The sequence below is a fragment of the Aspergillus udagawae genome (genome assembly GCF_001078395.1).
Source record: "Aspergillus udagawae IFM 46973 DNA, scaffold_9, whole genome shotgun sequence".
Taxonomy (NCBI): domain Eukaryota; kingdom Fungi; phylum Ascomycota; class Eurotiomycetes; order Eurotiales; family Aspergillaceae; genus Aspergillus; species Aspergillus udagawae.
In genome coordinates, this window is record NW_025091272.1 from 49,464 (window position 1) to 66,433 (window position 16,970).

The 16,970-nt window shown below is 47.2% G+C and overlaps 6 protein-coding genes across 6 annotated transcripts; 2 read left to right on the forward strand and 4 right to left on the reverse strand.

Annotated features, from left to right (window-relative positions):
- Positions 1–172: 172 nt before the first annotated feature.
- Positions 173–2,629, reverse strand: Aud_010252 (uncharacterized protein; the record flags this gene model as incomplete). The annotated part of the gene is made up of 1 exon (XM_043295095.1): positions 173–2,629. One exon carries the CDS (start codon positions 2,627–2,629, stop codon positions 173–175), a length of 2,457 nt encoding a protein of 818 aa, XP_043151030.1.
- Positions 2,630–3,676: 1,047 nt separating this feature from the next.
- Positions 3,677–4,734, reverse strand: Aud_010253 (aldo/keto reductase; the record flags this gene model as incomplete). The annotated part of the gene is made up of 3 exons (XM_043295096.1): positions 3,677–4,223; positions 4,303–4,583; positions 4,672–4,734. 3 exons carry the CDS (start codon positions 4,732–4,734, stop codon positions 3,677–3,679), a joined length of 891 nt encoding a protein of 296 aa, XP_043151031.1.
- A 2,205-nt stretch (positions 4,735–6,939) lies between these two features.
- On the forward strand, positions 6,940–9,129 carry Aud_010254 (YdiU domain protein; the record flags this gene model as incomplete). The annotated part of the gene is made up of 5 exons (XM_043295097.1): positions 6,940–7,297; positions 7,397–7,443; positions 7,500–7,650; positions 7,703–8,808; positions 8,929–9,129. The coding sequence occupies 5 exons, from the start codon at positions 6,940–6,942 to the stop codon at positions 9,127–9,129; spliced, it is 1,863 nt and encodes a 620-aa protein (XP_043151032.1).
- An 833-nt stretch (positions 9,130–9,962) lies between these two features.
- Positions 9,963–10,514, reverse strand: Aud_010255 (uncharacterized protein; the record flags this gene model as incomplete). The annotated part of the gene is made up of 3 exons (XM_043295098.1): positions 9,963–10,079; positions 10,133–10,420; positions 10,509–10,514. 3 exons carry the CDS (start codon positions 10,512–10,514, stop codon positions 9,963–9,965), a joined length of 411 nt encoding a protein of 136 aa, XP_043151033.1.
- A 1,663-nt stretch (positions 10,515–12,177) lies between these two features.
- On the reverse strand, positions 12,178–13,979 carry Aud_010256 (WD domain protein; the record flags this gene model as incomplete). The annotated part of the gene is made up of 2 exons (XM_043295099.1): positions 12,178–13,741; positions 13,816–13,979. The coding sequence occupies 2 exons, from the start codon at positions 13,977–13,979 to the stop codon at positions 12,178–12,180; spliced, it is 1,728 nt and encodes a 575-aa protein (XP_043151034.1).
- Positions 13,980–14,383: 404 nt separating this feature from the next.
- Aud_010257 (SAE2 C-terminal domain-containing protein) lies at positions 14,384–16,612 on the forward strand (the record flags this gene model as incomplete). The annotated part of the gene is made up of 1 exon (XM_043295100.1): positions 14,384–16,612. One exon carries the CDS (start codon positions 14,384–14,386, stop codon positions 16,610–16,612), a length of 2,229 nt encoding a protein of 742 aa, XP_043151035.1.
- Between the last annotated feature and the right edge of the window lie 358 nt (positions 16,613–16,970).

A 16,970-nucleotide genomic window follows, 5' to 3' on the forward strand; every position in this document is an offset into this window, starting at 1 on the left:
CTCGAAACTGTGGTATCACGGCACGACGGCAAACAGAAGACAGACTCGTTTAACGCCCGCTAGCTTGAATTGACCGACTGACAAACCAGAAAAAACCAACAGAAATTCAGGAAGGAAACAATAATCAAGGTTTGCAAGAACAGCAGTCATAGCATAATAATCTGTCGTCTGGTCATAAATCCAGTCGGCAGCTCCAAGTCACGCCTTCTTTCATACACCATTCTCTTAGAATCGCACACCCAAACCGAACAGTTTCCACAGGTGCTGATGTCTTCCCAGGTGGAAAAAGAAACTCCCCAGTATAGTCTCCGATCTTGAGCTTCTGCTTTCCTAGATGGGAATATCTTCTTGAGCGTCTAGACCAGGTGTCAGGAAATTCACGGGCAAGAATATCTTCTGAGAGGCCTTGCAAGCCCTCGAGCCACAGTCTCTGGGACTCTTTGTAAAAATCAGGTAATCGGTTTTTTAACTCAATGATATCTTTTCGATTCTTCTTGTTCTCGTCCGACGTAACAGTTGTGCCGTCACTTCCTGGTGTGGGCACAGGAGTATGATCTCCTGGCAATGGAGTAACTGCGAGGCGTTCCAAGTCGAGAGCGTGAATCGCATCGTAAGACACAGCACCGAGAATCAAACAGAGACTGTGGAGTCTCGGGTAAGGGACACTGTTCTTTTTCACAACACGCCAATAGGCGAGTATAGATATCCAGGTCGATGAGTCGCCAACTTGACGGGCCAAAGCTTTAGACTGATCATCAGCAACAAATGCGAGAATGAAACAAAGGACAGCCTCTATCGCCGTCACAACTGCAAGTTTTTCATCAGCAGCAGTCACCGCATCTTTGTTGGTATGCCTCTCTGCAGCATGCTTCAATTCCCTACCCAAGTTTCCAAGTCTCTGGTATTCGTCCTTCCAAGCTCGACGGTCAGAGTTTCGGGACCGAGACACAGGATTTTCGGAATCCGCCGATGCTGACTTCGAAGAGTTCACCCGGCTTCCCAGTTGATCTTTGGTGCAATGATGGGACGCCGACTTCCCCGCGCTATGGAAGGTCTCGATACGAGCAGCAGAGTTCTTCGCATCCTTGGTCGGAGACCTCGCAAAGTTCTTCGATTGATTTGATATAGAGTCTAGGGTAGGGGACGTAGGAAGTCGGGACTTTTCTGGGGTTGGCGCCCTGGGCTCCTTCGATCGTTCTTTCGTTGAAGTACTTGTGTCCATGTTAACCGTATCCTTGACTGTACCCTCCAGCCGGTGGAGTTTGTGGCTGGTATACTCGAGTGCGGAAGTATTGGATTCGTTAAGCTGAGCTTTGGGCATTCGGGCTTTCTCGGAATCCCCTTGCTGGTTATTGAGTGAAGATGTGAGAGCTGCTTTCCTCTTGGCAGAAAATTTCAAGAGAGCCTCGATGCGCTTCCTATTCGATCTTCCATATTTCAGTTTTACCACCAGCCGTGGCTTCAATGCCATACTTTCTTTGGTATCTGTGGATGGTGGCGTTTGATCACCTCTAAGAGATTGTAAGTCAAGATTTGGTGCGTCACCGAAATCAGAGCCCCTAGAATCTATAGGAGTAGCTATGCATTTATCGGCCGTTGAGTTCAGGCTTCTACCATGCAAGCTAGGTCCACTCGTTGCGTATGGCTGCAGTCTGCTGTGGTCCTGCGGCTTCGGGTTCTGTAAACTCCCCTTCGACGGTGCAGAATCAAGATGCTTTAGTAATTTGAACGAGCTTGACATTGAGCGGCTTTCATCAAGTCTCGCTAGCTCCTTTTCAATATCAGGTGGAAGAGTTGGTGACAATAGCCTGGGTAATCTCGGGCTGTCTGAAGTGGGCGGTAAAGTTGGTGATAGTAGATCAGGCAGCCCGTTGGTCTTCGAGGGCTCAGAACTCTTGCTCTCGATCATCGTGGGCGAAAGCTTCGCTTTCTTTGAAGAAACTACATCTGCCTGCTCCCCTTCATGTGACCCTAGATGCACATGACCGAGCTCTGGTGGCCGTTTACGCCCTACACTCTCGGGTACGTATCTGACTGATGACTTCGTCGATAGTGAGTTGTGTGATCGTATTCCAGAATGGTCCACGGACGTAGTGGCCTTCATCCCTGATCGCTTGTCTTCGGAGGTATGGGGAGCTGAAGTCTGTGTAACAGGCTCTTGATTGATAGGCGAGACTGAAGCGCCGCTCTTTCTCCTATTCCTGTAATCATTCAAGCTGATCTTCTTCTTCAACGACCCAGCTGAGGGCGTGCTTGCCGCACTTTGAGGCCCTGAGCGCTTGTCTGACATAATGTTCCCTGTTGCGTCTGACCAATCTCCCACGGCCACTAATAAAGAGTCACCGTCTTGGTGAGTCAAAAATGTCATGTACTGTAGTTCTTGTTCGTCTGGAGTGAAAGGCCCGTCATCACCCACTGCCCAGTTGTTGATAAATCGGGCACCAGGACGGAAAGGCACATCGGTGGGAAGCGTGAGCAAGAAAGGATAAAAAGGAAGGACCTCTTGCTTAAGGCGTTCCAGTCGTTTATCGACTGAGATTATTTCTAGCGCAGACGTTTGCTCTAGCGCAGACTTGGAATTGCTCATATCATCGTCCACGGAAGGAGTAAGTCGACGATTCACCGACATTGCAGTCCCTCAATTAATCATGTATTGCGTGCAAGGATGGCACGAGACCTAGACGAAGACAATATTGTTTGAGTTTCGGCTTGCTTCTTGTCTTTCTTGAAGCGTCTTATAGAGGGCGCTAAACACTCTGAGCCTTTCTCTTCGGAAATCGCACTTAGGAAAACTCGCGGCCTAAAGATAGAAGGGCATAGAAAGGTTAATCTCCCGTTTCGAATTCGGGTAATGCGTTAGGAAGCTAAAACGACACTCAGTCTTGTCGGCTGGGTCCAACTGTTGCTAACCTTGTGTGACGATGGGGGTTGCGACTCTAGCTTGAAGGGAAAACGCGATTCACAGGACAAGCACTCACCGATGCCGTCGACCCAGACGAATGCGCCCGAAGACAATCTCCTGTGTTCCCAGGGTCAGCACGAGCGGAAGGAGCTTAGCCCAGCATGATTAACGCGTGGGAACGCTATCTAAACGGACTTGTATTGGCAAGCAACGCTGTATGCCGCGCCAAAAGTAATTTTAGACTCCCAGAGCCATGGATAATGCTCCCGATGCACTCGCTAATCGAGGTCAAATTTGAGGGCACAAAGGGTTGGCATTGGAGGGCAGAGTAGTTCCTCAAACGATGATGATCGCCAGCGTTGCTGAGCTACCTTGGGTTGGGCCTGGTGCGGAGATGCTTGGCAGTATATGAGAGGAACTTCAATGTCTCTGAAGCTACTGATCACATCGCCGAGATGATAAAGATGGCCTCATTGAAACCTATGAATGCGTGGAGACAATAATATGCTCTGCTTTGCTCCGAAGTGCGCTCGAGGTCCTCGTGTGTGTTTTTATTTTATTTATTTTATTTTTATCACGATCCTCATTATAATAGATATAGTGTCAACGTAAGTATGCCTCAGCGGGACACCGCAGCCTTGAGCGCACATCAGACCGTATGCCCTCGGGTCAACAAAAGTAGACCTCAAATCGCAGGTACATACCCTAAAAGCCGGGCCGTAATTGCCTCGAGCAGTGAAGAAGAGAGGCTCCTGGCTGTCGCTACACGTTAAATCAAGAACGATCATCATTCGCGAATTGATCCCTCCAAAATGCTCGGTAATGCTTTTGACGTCCGATAGCGGAAATTTCGTCTAATTCTTTGGGCGTCAGTCGGAAGAACAACGCACGCAAATAGCTGCTGAGACGAGACTCCTTGCTGCTTGTCGTAATTGAAATATGCCCCCGGTCTATGGACCACCTCAGTAGGATCTCGCCTTCACTAACTCCATATTTGTAGGCGAGACTTTGCAGTAGCTCCCCGAGGGGTCCATCTTTTGCTCGAGTAATGGGCGTAAGAGGCCCGTAGCTCGCTGTCTTGATTCCCTTTTCTCCCTGGAACGGAACAAGGCCACCATGCTGTAGATATGGGTGGTACTCAATCTGGTTGATCGACGGAGTGACCTTGGCAGATTTGAGTATTGCCTCTAGATGACTTTGCAGGAAATTGGAGACACCAATAGACCTAGCCTTCCCAGCGGCCTTGACCTTCTCCATGGCAGCCCAGGCTTCTTGCAACTCATTGTCCGATTTGGCGAAGAATGGGGAATGGATCAGATATCTGCAAGGTGCAATAGAGCGTATCAGTCTCGTAGGTCGACGCAAAGTCGTGTACAGTGAGGATAACGTGCGCGACTTACAGGTCCACATAGCTGAGTTGGAGTTTCTCCAAGCTTGCATCTATCGCTCTGGGGATGTCCGCAATATTCGTGATCACCTTGGTTGTCACAAAAAATTGCTCCCGTGGGATGCCACTCTCTTTGATGGCCAGTCCTATCTCTGGTTCGGTACCATAGACTTCCGCGCCATCCAAGTGGTGATATCCTAGCTTGATTGCAGTTTTGATCGACTCAACTAAGTCTCGATCAATGCCTGTCGCCCCGCGTTCTTTGAACCAGGCAGTGCCAGTACCATACCCAAGCTGGCATAAGGAGAATTAGATTAACAAATCCGACAAGGGGATTTCCACTGTGGAAAGCAGCGGAGACGAGCCGATGGAGAATACTTACAATCGGAATTTTAACGCCGTCATTCAGCTCCACACTTGGGATTTCCGCAGACGATTGAGCCATACCCTTTGAGACAACGTAGAGAGGTATGTGCTCCAAGAAAACTGAATACCTCTCTATCAATCGATTGCGAACAGCTGGCTGGAGAGTAGTTGACTAAAGATAAAATATTAACGAATACTCAAGCACATCAATGTGTACCCCTAGTCTTAGCGAGAAGTACCAATATATTGTTGATTATAAAATATACACTCGATCATTCGCAATCCTTCTTTGGATTGATGTGATACCAGATAATGATAATTCCATCAAGATTCAAGAGTAGGTGGGTACGGCTTAATTACGTGACTTGCGGAGTATTCATGACCTTCTTGCTAGTCAATAGTCAGTGATCAAGGAGTCAAGTATCCATACCAACAAAGAACAATGATGACATTGAGGGACATAAGATAACTAACTATTGATGATGTCCAGCAGTAACAACTAAGTTAACTAAGGTAGTTAACTAACTATAACTACCAGAGGCGCTAGTAATGATAACAATAAATCATACTGATTTCCATTCTTTCTGCGTGTTATCTTAGTATACGTACAGTATGGAAATAAATTCTCTATATAAGGCTAGGGGATCTCATCTGCAGGGTATCCGGTTACAGTGCATGGAGTTCTTTTCATTACTTAAATCTTTCTACAGAGACACCACACAGTGACACATTTCATAGCATAATGAGAGTCGATAAAAACGTTAATGTCACTAAAATCGTAATTCTTATATGTACATTGTGCAACGGAGTTGATGATTTAAAAAGAAAGTACTCAGTACCTTGGTTATAATAAGTTGTTTTAGTCTTAAAGATGATATAGTATTCTTCTAGTGTTTGGTTGGATAAGAGATAAATTACCAACATTAAATGCTTCTGCAGATATACCTACCTTTACCGTCTTTTATTCCACGCATCTCTCGACCTATGACGAGGTACAGTTGTTCAGAAAGACTCCTACTACTCTTACGGATACTCAAGTAGCTATACTTATAAGTGCTGCAGAATATCTAGGTATGACAGATGAGAATTGCAATAGATCGAGAATGGAGACGTACCTGGAATATAGGAGCATGGTGTATAACCAGAATTGTCTCTGTCTCTGCTAATTTGATGCAGCCTGACATTGCAGGTATGTGGCCTAACTTACAAGGAATAAGTCTAGCTGCGGTCCAATAAATATCACAGAGATACACCTTATATAACTTGGAGAAATCATCTGCGGCTATAACTGCGTCAATAGAGTAGTCGAAATCAAGGGAAGATGGACACCATATATACTCGACTCCCTATATTTCACAGGACTATTGACCCCAGATCAAGTAGAAATAATATATGTTAATATTACTCAATCAAGGTTATTTTTCTGGGTTATAGCCGGACATGGAGAGGAATATCTCTGTACACTATCCAGTGACACCATCGAACTTATATCCAGAGAAATCCCGCCTTGGGCATTCGATGTAATGGAGACAAATGCTGGAGGTGGACTAAGTATTAAGCTTGAAGGTAAACGGCAGGCTGAAGACGCAGAGAGGAAAGGTAAAACCAAGAAGAGTAATTCTACACAACTCTCAATAAACAGTGTAGGATGGCTTCAATTAGTATGCAGTGAGCGAAGTGTTAAGGGTTTATACGAAGCTCTAACAATAGCATTACGTGCTGTTATACATTCTCACTCCGTAGCATTTGCAATTAATGAAGAATATCAAAGAAAGCTTGTCCTTTAGCAACTCTAAACTATTACATACTAGATAACTACCTGTCTGGAGATTACTAAAGATACAACAGAGTAAGGTACCTAAGGTACTAAGCTTGATACTAAGGTACCTTAAGATGTATCCCTGTATTTACATGGCTAAGGTATCTTACCTTGGGCCGTACGGAGTAAAATAAATAAATCATACCTTACATTACTAGGTAGGTACTAAGGTAGGAATTGGAGACTCCACACACAACAGCCCTCTGCGGGGTGGTTCACGTAGTTATGCAGTAATCATGCTGCTTGTCATTCCCGCAAATCATTTTCGCAGTAGGGTTCAGTCATCTAGGATTTTAATTGATCGCATCATACTGCATCTTAAAGCCTCTCATCATTATTTCTATCGGAGACAATCTCACTTTTCTCTTCACAGAGTACACAGAGTACACAGAGTAAAGACGCTGTTATATGTCTTTGCGGAGCAGACTCAGCCGATTAAGGTCTATGCGATATCGTCTGGGCCAAATGGCAACCCAATTATCGACTAGCACAGCAGGAGTTTCTCTTGCGGAACTTCCGAAATCCAATGTGTTCACAACAAGACTCCCTCCAGATCCTGCTTTCGAGAACCCGGAGTCTTCCCACAACGCGCCCAGAGAGACTCTTGGTCCGCGTTTGGTGAAAGGAGCTCTATACACATTTGTTCGGCCGGAGCCAGCAGAGGAGACTGAGCTCTTGAGCGTCAGCCCTAAAGCGATGAATGATCTTGGTCTGAAAATGGGCGAGGAACTTACGCCTCAATTTCAAGCGTTAGTATCTGGAAATGAGATCTGCTGGAACGCAAAAAATGGAGGAATTTACCCGTGGGCTCAGTGCTATGGAGGTATGACGAATTCGCGGCTCGAAATCATAAGAAGCGTTGTTAATGAGGTGTAGGATGGCAATTGTACGTTGTATGATTTGTAATTGGATTTTTGGATAGTGTTGACTGGGCACAGTGGCTCCTGGGCCGGGCAACTTGGTGATGGAGTAAGCTCTGTATTCTGCAAAAAGAGCTTCCAGTCAGAGAAATTGACCTATATCAGCGAGCGATTAGCCTGTTCGAGTGCATCAATCCTCAAACGAAACGCCGATTTGAACTACAATTGAAGGGCGCGGGAAAGACGCCATATTCACGCTTCGCTGATGGCAAGGCTGTTCTTCGGTCGAGCATCCGCGAGTACGTTGTGTCAGAAGGTAAGCGGTTATATATTCGTGAACTCGCAATTATAGCTCATGGTTTTCCTAGCGTTATCTGCTCTTGGTGTGCCAAGCACTCGAGCTTTGGCAATCACTCTACTTCCAAAGTCAAAAGTTCTGCGTGAGCGCATTGAGCCTGGTGCTATCGTTGCTCGATTCGCCGAGACTTGGCTCAGAGTTGGGAGCTTTGATCTGCCGCATTCTCGTGGGGACCGAGATCTCATCAGGAAGCTAGCGACGTTTACCGCCGAGGACGTTTTTGGAGGATGGGAAACCCTGCCGGGTGTTGTATCCTTAGGCCGGGGCCATTCCACAGACGCCATCGATAATCCTGCCCGAGGCATTCCCCGAGACCATGCGCAGGAACACCAGGGTGTAACGGAAAATAGATTTGCACGACTATACCGTGAGATAGTGCGTCGCAACGCGAAGACCGTAGCTGCCTGGCAAGCGTATGGTTTCATGAATGGCGTACTTAACACGGATAACACCTCGATCTTCGGACTATCTCTCGATTTTGGCCCATTTGCCTTTATGGACAATTTTGACCCACAGTATACTCCAAACCATGACGACCACCTATTGAGATACTCTTACAAGAATCAACCAACTATCATCTGGTGGAACCTGGTTCGACTCGGAGAGGCGCTGGGGGAATTAATTGGTGCCGGGGACAAGGTCGATGAAGAGTGGTTCTTGAAAGATGGTTTGACCGAGGAAACCGCACCACCTGTTGTGAAACGCGCTGAGGCCATCATTGAACGGACCGGTGATGAATACAGGAGCGTGTTTCTGAACGAATATAAACGCTTGATGAGTCGCAGGCTAGGATTGAAGACCCAAAAGGAGTCTGATTTCCAGGAGCTGTTTTCGGAGATTTTGGATACATTGGAAGCTCTAGAGCTTGATTTCAATCACTTTTTCAGGCGACTCTCTAACGTAGCGCTTGCTGATATCGAGACCGACCAGCAACGAATGGACACAGCACCCATCTTCTTTCACAATGAAGGGTTCGGCGGTATTGGCTACACAGAAGAGTCTGCAAAAGAGCGCATAGCCAAGTGGCTCGCGGCTTGGAGAACTCGAATCCTTGAAGATTGGGGCATCGAAAACGACGCAGACCGACAGAAAGATATGAATGCAGTCAACCCGAAGGTGAGTCTCAAGTGTCTCTTTGTCCTCACTTCAAGTTTGTTCATTTTATGCTTCATGTACCTTGCTCAAACCCTCTCCATCGTATAGACTCATGTGCCTCGCTGACGTGTCATGCTATAGTTCATACCTCGCGGATGGATTCTCGATGAAGTCATTGAACGTGTAGAGAAACGAGGAGATCGAAAAATTCTTGACCGTGTCATGCAAATGGCTCTCGACCCTTTCAGAAATTCATGGGGCCTTGACAAAGATGAAGAGGAACGCTTTTGCGGCGATGTGCCCAGATACAAGAGAGCCCTGATGTGTAGCTGCAGCTCGTGAGACGCACGCTATCCATAAAATTCGAGTTTTTGACAAGCACTGCTGGCATCCGCATTAGATAGTAGTCGGGAGGTTTTCTACTGCACACCATAAGATATGCTTGATCATGGACATGTTCACGACCCTGTTGCATCATTCGGGTACATGCATGTTGCCTCTTTTGTATTCACGAAACCACTTGCTGGGACAGGAATCACAACCCATCTTGAAGACCATAACTGAGATCAGTTTTGACTGCACCATATAGCTGGTCATTGTCACCACTGGGCACCACCGTCTTAAGCCCTTTGAAAGCATACACTATTTAAATGACTTCCAATACACAGCCCAATCAGCACCTACTCCGACTCTATTTGAATTTAATTAGAAAGGTCAGTCGTGGATCATACTGGTCATGTGGACGGACGGGTCAGATAGAGGAGACTTTTTTTTTAAAGATTTTAAATCGTGAAAGTAAGATTGCTTTTAAAAGCTACAAAGCTATGGGTATTTTCTTGATCTTCTGCATCACACCAATGAGTCCATCACACTTTGTCCACCTGCAACCTTAGCCCTTGTTAATTTCTTAGGAGACCTCTCCCTGCCTGTAACTGAGGGATAAAAAAACCGATAGAGCGATTCGGCGCAGGGTGAACATCAACTCGACATAATGCCGGCCGAAGGCCAGGAAAGACGGAGAAGCCGGCAACCATATTGGTGAGCGAGGTCGCAACCTCACCATAGAGGGAGACTTCGCACCACCCGAGATTCTCGGACAGGCCAGGATGATATCTCCGATCAATGATTCTGTGTGTACTAACGCGATATTGAAGACAGATGACCCGAGATATGTGTCAACTAGTTGTTAGGGCAAGCGGCCTGGACGTGTCCAGGTTGCTTGCACTTGTAGCAAACTCTTTCACCCTTGGCTTCAGTGGGGCAGTCGCGGGATACATGTCCGACATCTCCACCTATGATCATTGTTACTCAACAAGTGCAAGGAGAAGATTGACAGGAAACTCACAGTTGTAGCACTTCTGACCATGAGTGCAATCGCGGGCCATGTGGCCAAAGCCACCACACGAGTAGCAAGTTTGCTGGCGACCGCCGTATCCTCCGTGACCGCCGAAACCGCCTCCATAGTTGCCGCCCTGAGAGCAATTGCGTGCGATATGACCGACTTGACCGCATTTGTAGCATTCTTGGCCGCCGCTGGCAGCACCATTGTAGTTATCGCCCGAACCAGCCTGGGGACACTCGCGAGAAATATGTCCAGCAACACCGCAGCGGTAGCACGACTTCTCCTTGGGGGCTACTGTACACTCGCGGCCTAAAGGAAGGGAATGTCATCGGTCAACCAATTATCCATCAGTCTAGATGGCATATGAAGATCAACTTACTGACATGGCCCTGGCCTATTGTTGCTCGATGTCATTAGAAATGTCTTTGCCCAAAGAAAAAAGGTTGAAACGTTCATGCAGGAGTGATGACATACCACCACAGTTATAGCTGGCAAAAGAAGTATTAGACATTGTCTGTTTATGACGGGGGAGGAGGCGCGTACCAAGTAGGAGTTCCCTTCTTAGGACAATCGCGAGCCTAACAGGATGAGTCTCTCTTCTTCTGTATAGTTGCTGAAAGGGCTGAAAATGCAACACCCATGTTGTTGGTGAACTGGGTGAATTCTTACCTGATGCGAGGCATCGCCACCTATGAAGTACGATCGTTAGTCTATCATACTTCTCAAGGTCCATTTTTTAGAACAAATGCCCAAGATTCTAAGATTGCGCACTATAGCAAAACTCAAGGAAAGAACACGGGTGAGGAGACAATAAATGTATCAGTAGAGGCTGGTACGACCAGCGACTTCTTTGGAAAAATAAAAGCGATTGATGCGAACAGCACAATGATAGGGAAGCATAGACAATGAGATAGAGTTGGGTGAGAGCGCAGTACGCACAAATTGACGATCGCAGAGATTTTCTTGTTAAATTTGCAAAGACTCACAGTTGAAGCATCCACGACCTCCAGCTTGATATTCCATTTTTGATGATATGTGGGCGAAGATAAGAAGAGTGAGTTTGTTGTATTGACTTCCTTTTTTTCTTCAAAAAAGAGAGAGAGAGGGCAATCAGAGATTGATTGATTGTGTTTCGCAGGGGAAATTTTTTTTTTTTGAAAAAATTATTATTATAATAATAAGAATGGTGGTAGCAAAAGAGATATGCTAGCTGCTGCGGGGTGGAAAAGAGTGCTTCCCGTCCTTGGTTCCTGGCTAGACTTTTAACTGGGAGTCAGCTTCGCTTGAAGACCCCACATTGCACGATGGCTCCTCTCAGATCCAAAAGACAGGGTCTTCGTTAAGAATCAGAAGGAGGGTATTCCAATAATTCTCGAGCGACCATGTGACAAGAATGAACCGTGGGTATCTTGTTTGGCACGGTAAGGCGCGTGGACAACGCCTCCTCGAAGAGGTCTGGAGCAATTCCTGGTTCTGAATGAGTAGCAACGTGACTGATCGTTATGCTTGGACTGAATACTCATCATGATGCATTTTGTATATCCAGAGAGTTCTTCGAATCAGCAAACAAATAATCGCGCTAGCAGTCTTCATTATTGTAAGAACCAAGAGTCGAAAGATCGGTATGTGCAGTCCTCGAAGCTGGCCCTAACAAGGAGCGAGGAGATGAGGCGAGCGATTGATGTATACACAGTGTCATCTGTGTATACAGATTGAGAATGGAAAAATGAGATGAGAGAGATTGAGCACGGTAGCTGTGTGATTTTTCTTTTTTACAAAATAAGGACCTCTGTGGAATATAACATTTGCCTTTAATGTTGCCTACAAGGTCCTCAACCTATTGAATGATCCGCAATAACAGCACACCAGCTCTGCGCTACTCTCCACCTACAATGTCATAAGAGTGTTTCAAGAAACTTGTATTGATAAGAAGCCCTTTCTGAAAGCTAAGGCCATTTTCGAATAAAATCCCGGTGCTGTCATTAGGGAGTTCCATTGTTTACCAAGGGTGCCTGACTTGGCTGATGATTTAACATTGCTCAACCAATTCATGTGAAATCATACATTTCTATCAAGTGTGTCCCAGTTTCCTTTCGACTGGAAAGAAGCAGACGCTCATCATCAAACCCAACACAATCTCCCATCTGAGTGTATTCACGAGACATCTGCCCAGAGGCCAACTGTGGCCCGCAAAGCTGGCAGGCAAGAAAACCTGCCAGGAGGGGCCCGCACTCATGAATTTTGCATGGCTTGTTCTCAGGATTGATCTGGATGCTGTTCTCCTCCCTTGCTGCCTTTGAAGACCCAAGTGAGGGAATCAGACTCTCAAGTTCCCACACTCTAATTTCGTCGCCACGAGAGCTCACAGAAATCGCCTTCCCACGGTCGCTCACTTGCACTGCAGCTACTGATGATGTATGACCCCAGAGCCTCTGACCTCCCTTGACGAAAAGTTTTGCACCAGTGGAAACGACAAGATACACTGTCAATGTATTGTCTGCATGCGAAGTCAAGAGATACGGGTGGGAATAGGAAATGGAGGTTGGCGGTTCTTGGTGTAATATGGACGGCTCTGTCAGTTCCTCGTGAGACTCGCCTCTTGATGGTCCGGATTCAAAAGGCGAAGAATATCCCCTCCTCGAAAGAGTGAGAGGATGCAGTGGCATTGCTCCATACTGAGCGTTAACGGTAGTTGCAAGTCGAGAACCGATCTGCTCGCCATTCTTGCCAAAATGCAGTTCTTGAATCCCCAATGACCAGCCACAGCCAATATGAAAAAAGCTGTAAACAATAGATGCAATGATTTCCGAATGCGCCAATCGGACTGACAAGGACATCGGGGATAGAATACTGTCTGCCTTGAGAGATGCGAGTAGTTTCACACCTTCCCCTGAGGATTGTTTGCTTGTATTCGCGACGTTGGATCTAGTTGGGGGCTTGGGTTCCGCTAGAAACATCTCATACAGTGATAAAACCTTGTGCTCTGAGACCATTAATAGGTAAGAATTCGATGTGGCCATCGCGGTGATTGCTCCATCGGCAAAAGCGGAATGGAAAGAGCGTAAACTTAGACACAACGACTGAGTATCCATGTCGTAGACGCCGAAGCGGCCGTCTGCCAATCCCACTGTTACTTTGATAAGATTCTGCCTTGAGCAGCGGCTCACCGCTAATGCTGTAGGGAATGCTGAGGTTTTTGATTCGGACTCCACAAGAGGAAGTCTAGCAGAGCATGATATTTGGTTGCTAGCCCGCCAACACCTCAGCCCATGCTCGGAGTCTGCTGTGAAGACAAAGCCCGCGCAAAACTTGACCAGCATTGGGGAGTGCGCGGGTTGTGGAAGTTCGACTTCAGTTACTTGACAGATTCCCTTGGACCAATTATGCCTAAGGCGATACTGTCCTTTCCAATTCGTCACCTTGCCCTCCTCAGCTAAATGAGCATGGCCCAGCCAAGTTGAAACATGTGGCGAGTACGTTGCCCTTGACGCGGAAAGGGTAGCATATCGAATGTTTGCCACTCGGCGTGCTCGAGGTCGAACCCATCGCGAGTAATATTGCCTTTTCCAAAGCTCCGAATCCCCAGCAAGTGCATGGAAACGACGAGATACCCTAGAAAAGAGCGTCAGCCAGCCCGGAACATTATAAAAAGGGCCGATTAAGAGAATATAGAGACAAGAACAAACCTTTGACATATTAGTAACGATGGTATGGGTAGAAAGGAGAAGATCTGGAGCAGTAGTTCGTCGCTCAGTAGAGACAGGCGATCTTGACTATCTACCTGAATTATGCGGGGTCGCTTGGGCTGCCGGTGATCCGTATTGGAATTGTCAAGATATCTCTTGGACATTATGTGTGCTAGTCCTCAAGAGGCACAAGTGATACCGGATGGAAGCAACCACGTCCAAAGAGGCTCGTCATCATTTTGATGAAATTGAGAGTGGTGAGGCAGCTTTTGAGAACCATGATGAGCTTTTGATACGTCAAAGGAACAACTGCCCGCTTATCTAAGGATTCCAGCTGCGATATGGTATGAAACAATACGGTTTTATAACGATACCTTACATGTTTGCTTACATGGTAAGTAACTTAACAAGCTCCGTACCTTAAGGTGCCGAGGCTGACTATTACGGGAATAGTACTCCACACAGAGTATCGCAACGCGTCATTCGCGATTCAAGCGATAATTACATAGTACCTTGGGAGTCTCATGGACGTGATGGGCAACTTAACTGCAACTTGCGACCGACCCTCATGGAAGTTTTAAAACAGCTACATACCTCTGTCTCTCAAAATTTTGATAGACTTTTTGACGAAGCCTATAAATCCTTACATACGGAACTCACGCGGCGCAACGAGTACGTCAATGAGCTAGACGAGAAGCTAGCAGGTAGAGACAGAAACAATGTTTCTGCAGAGGTTCTGAAGCTCAACCGCGAGATTTCCCTCCTAAGAGAGGAAATTCGTCTAAACGATGTGGGCCTGGAGGACATTGAGGGACTGGAAAACCTGGCCCGGTTGAAGGATGTCTATTCACCAGAACACCTCCTGTGGGTATTTGAGACTGGCGAGCAGGAAGATGGACGCTTCACAGCGGACAGGATGAAGGCCGTCTGGGATCAATATCTGGCGCTTTATAAGGATTTCCAGACGCTGTTTGATGCGTCCAAAGATCTCAAGGCAAAAATTAAACGACATAAAAGAAAGTTACAGTACTGGGGTGCTCATCTTAACAAAGAACAATTCACCCTTGTACTTGATGGCCGTGCAGTCAAATTCAAACGAGTCCCAGAAAATACTAGAGATGATATGACACATACCCCCTCAAAAAAGTCGCCCCTGTGTCCAACTGATTTGCCTGCGAAGGTTGGAGGTGCTTCTGCACAGATACAGTTAACTCCAACGTCCGACTTGACTGCATCTAAACACAATGCACAAGGCAATGGTGGATTGCCGCCTGCTACTGCCATGGAGCCAGCGTCAACACAGTCGGAAAGTTCAATAGACAGCGACGAAGCCGCTTCAACTCCTGGACTCCCCGAACTTTCGACAGAATCGAAAGCTGGGGCATTGAAAAGAAAGCGTGATTCAGTTACAGACCATGCTTCGACTAGGCCCGGCCTTCGCGACACTCGGGCGAACGACCAGTTGGCGCAACCCGTTCTGATAAAGAGCGAGAGCATGTCCTCTAGCCCCATACGAATTCACCTTGAACATAACGGCCTAGCTGGAACTCAGGACCTGGACGAGGTTGGCAGCGCCGTCGAAACGCCGAGGAAAAGAAAATTATCTCATCTGGACGGCCAGTCCCATGAGCTTCCATCAGACACTACCATGTCTCCTTTGCCCCGCAATCCAACGGCTCTACGGTTGACTCGCCATCAGATGGAGGCGAACCAGCTGGCTCCAAAGCGGCTTACAGTACTTCAACCTGTGGACACTAATTTGCCAAGCGCAAATGGCCCTCGAATATGGTCGGAGCAAAAGCCACCGAACAAGTCAGAGAGACGTAGCAGACACGCCTTAGATTCGGTAGCAGAAGATGGTGATGAAAGTTTGAGGCTCGTTCCAAGGAGAGGTCAAGTGAAGCAGGCATCCCGTGTCCAGTTGACACAGGCAAGCACGAGCATGGACAACGTACTGATACACCGGCGGCTGGACGATCTCCTGGAACGGCCTTTGCGACCCCGGCATCCATTGCACATATGGAAGAAGAATGGAACTATTGCTGACGTCGGGCCTGACCAACGGGACATTTCCCGTGACCCATTCATACAAGCCTCGGGGGCTGTCAAGGAAGCCTCAAAATCCAGTGAGCCAACCGAATCCGCCATTGGTAGGCCTTCCAGATCTGTCGGGGACCGGGAAAACTCAGAAGTCTCTCCGCAGGAAGGTTCGCGGTCACATTCGTTCAGAGTTCCTGATACGATGGCTATACACTCGGAAGACGAACCTTTTCGAGCTCGACCGCTCCACCGACTCGGTCTTAGACATTTTAAGATCAACCCGAATGTTAATCAAGGGCTGGACTTCGCGTATGACACAGTTGTCCGCAGAAAGGATGAACGCAAGTGTATAAGTGGCTGCACGCGTCCGGGTTGCTGCCGAGAGAAATTCCGTGCTATGGCGCGTCTTGCTGGTCCGCCAACTACTACGGACGGCTCAAACGACGGAGAAGAGGAGCAGAAAATGTTGGAGCACTACCTCGGTGAAGAGAAACATCTACTCGACCAGCTGAGCGCTGAAGAACGTCAGAGCCTCCTCCATGAGGCCAGAGCGAGGCGCATGGCCAACCTCTACAGTAAGCATAGGCATGACCATCAGCGTCCCAGCACGCCTCCAGGATTTTGGCGAACGGACATGCCTAACACACAAGAGCTGGAACATGATCGCGAAGAAGCAAACAACCTTGAGAGGGAAAAAGTGAAGGAGCGGTATCGAGAAGCAATGCGTGGCGGAATGTGGAAATTCGCTGACGAATGACCTTGAAACGTTAATAACAGAAAGTATTGGAATATAATGGTATAGCCAAGTAAGCAAACCGCTTCAACAATCGCAATCCTGCAATAGCTGATTGACTCGGCACAATATGACAATCCAACTCTGACGATGTTGCTGTGACTGGCAAATTCACGAGCGGTGTTACTGGTACTACTGCTCAGTTCCCTCTACCTTTGAACGAGTATGTGTTAGTCACTAATGTAATATGAATGTAAATGTAATGGTAATAATAATAATACCAGTGCGGCGTAGCCCTCATGGAAGATTGACCTCGGCATCATCTTGTCGGACACGTGCCGGGGTACTCCGTACCCCAGACTCGACTCCTACAACCATCCAG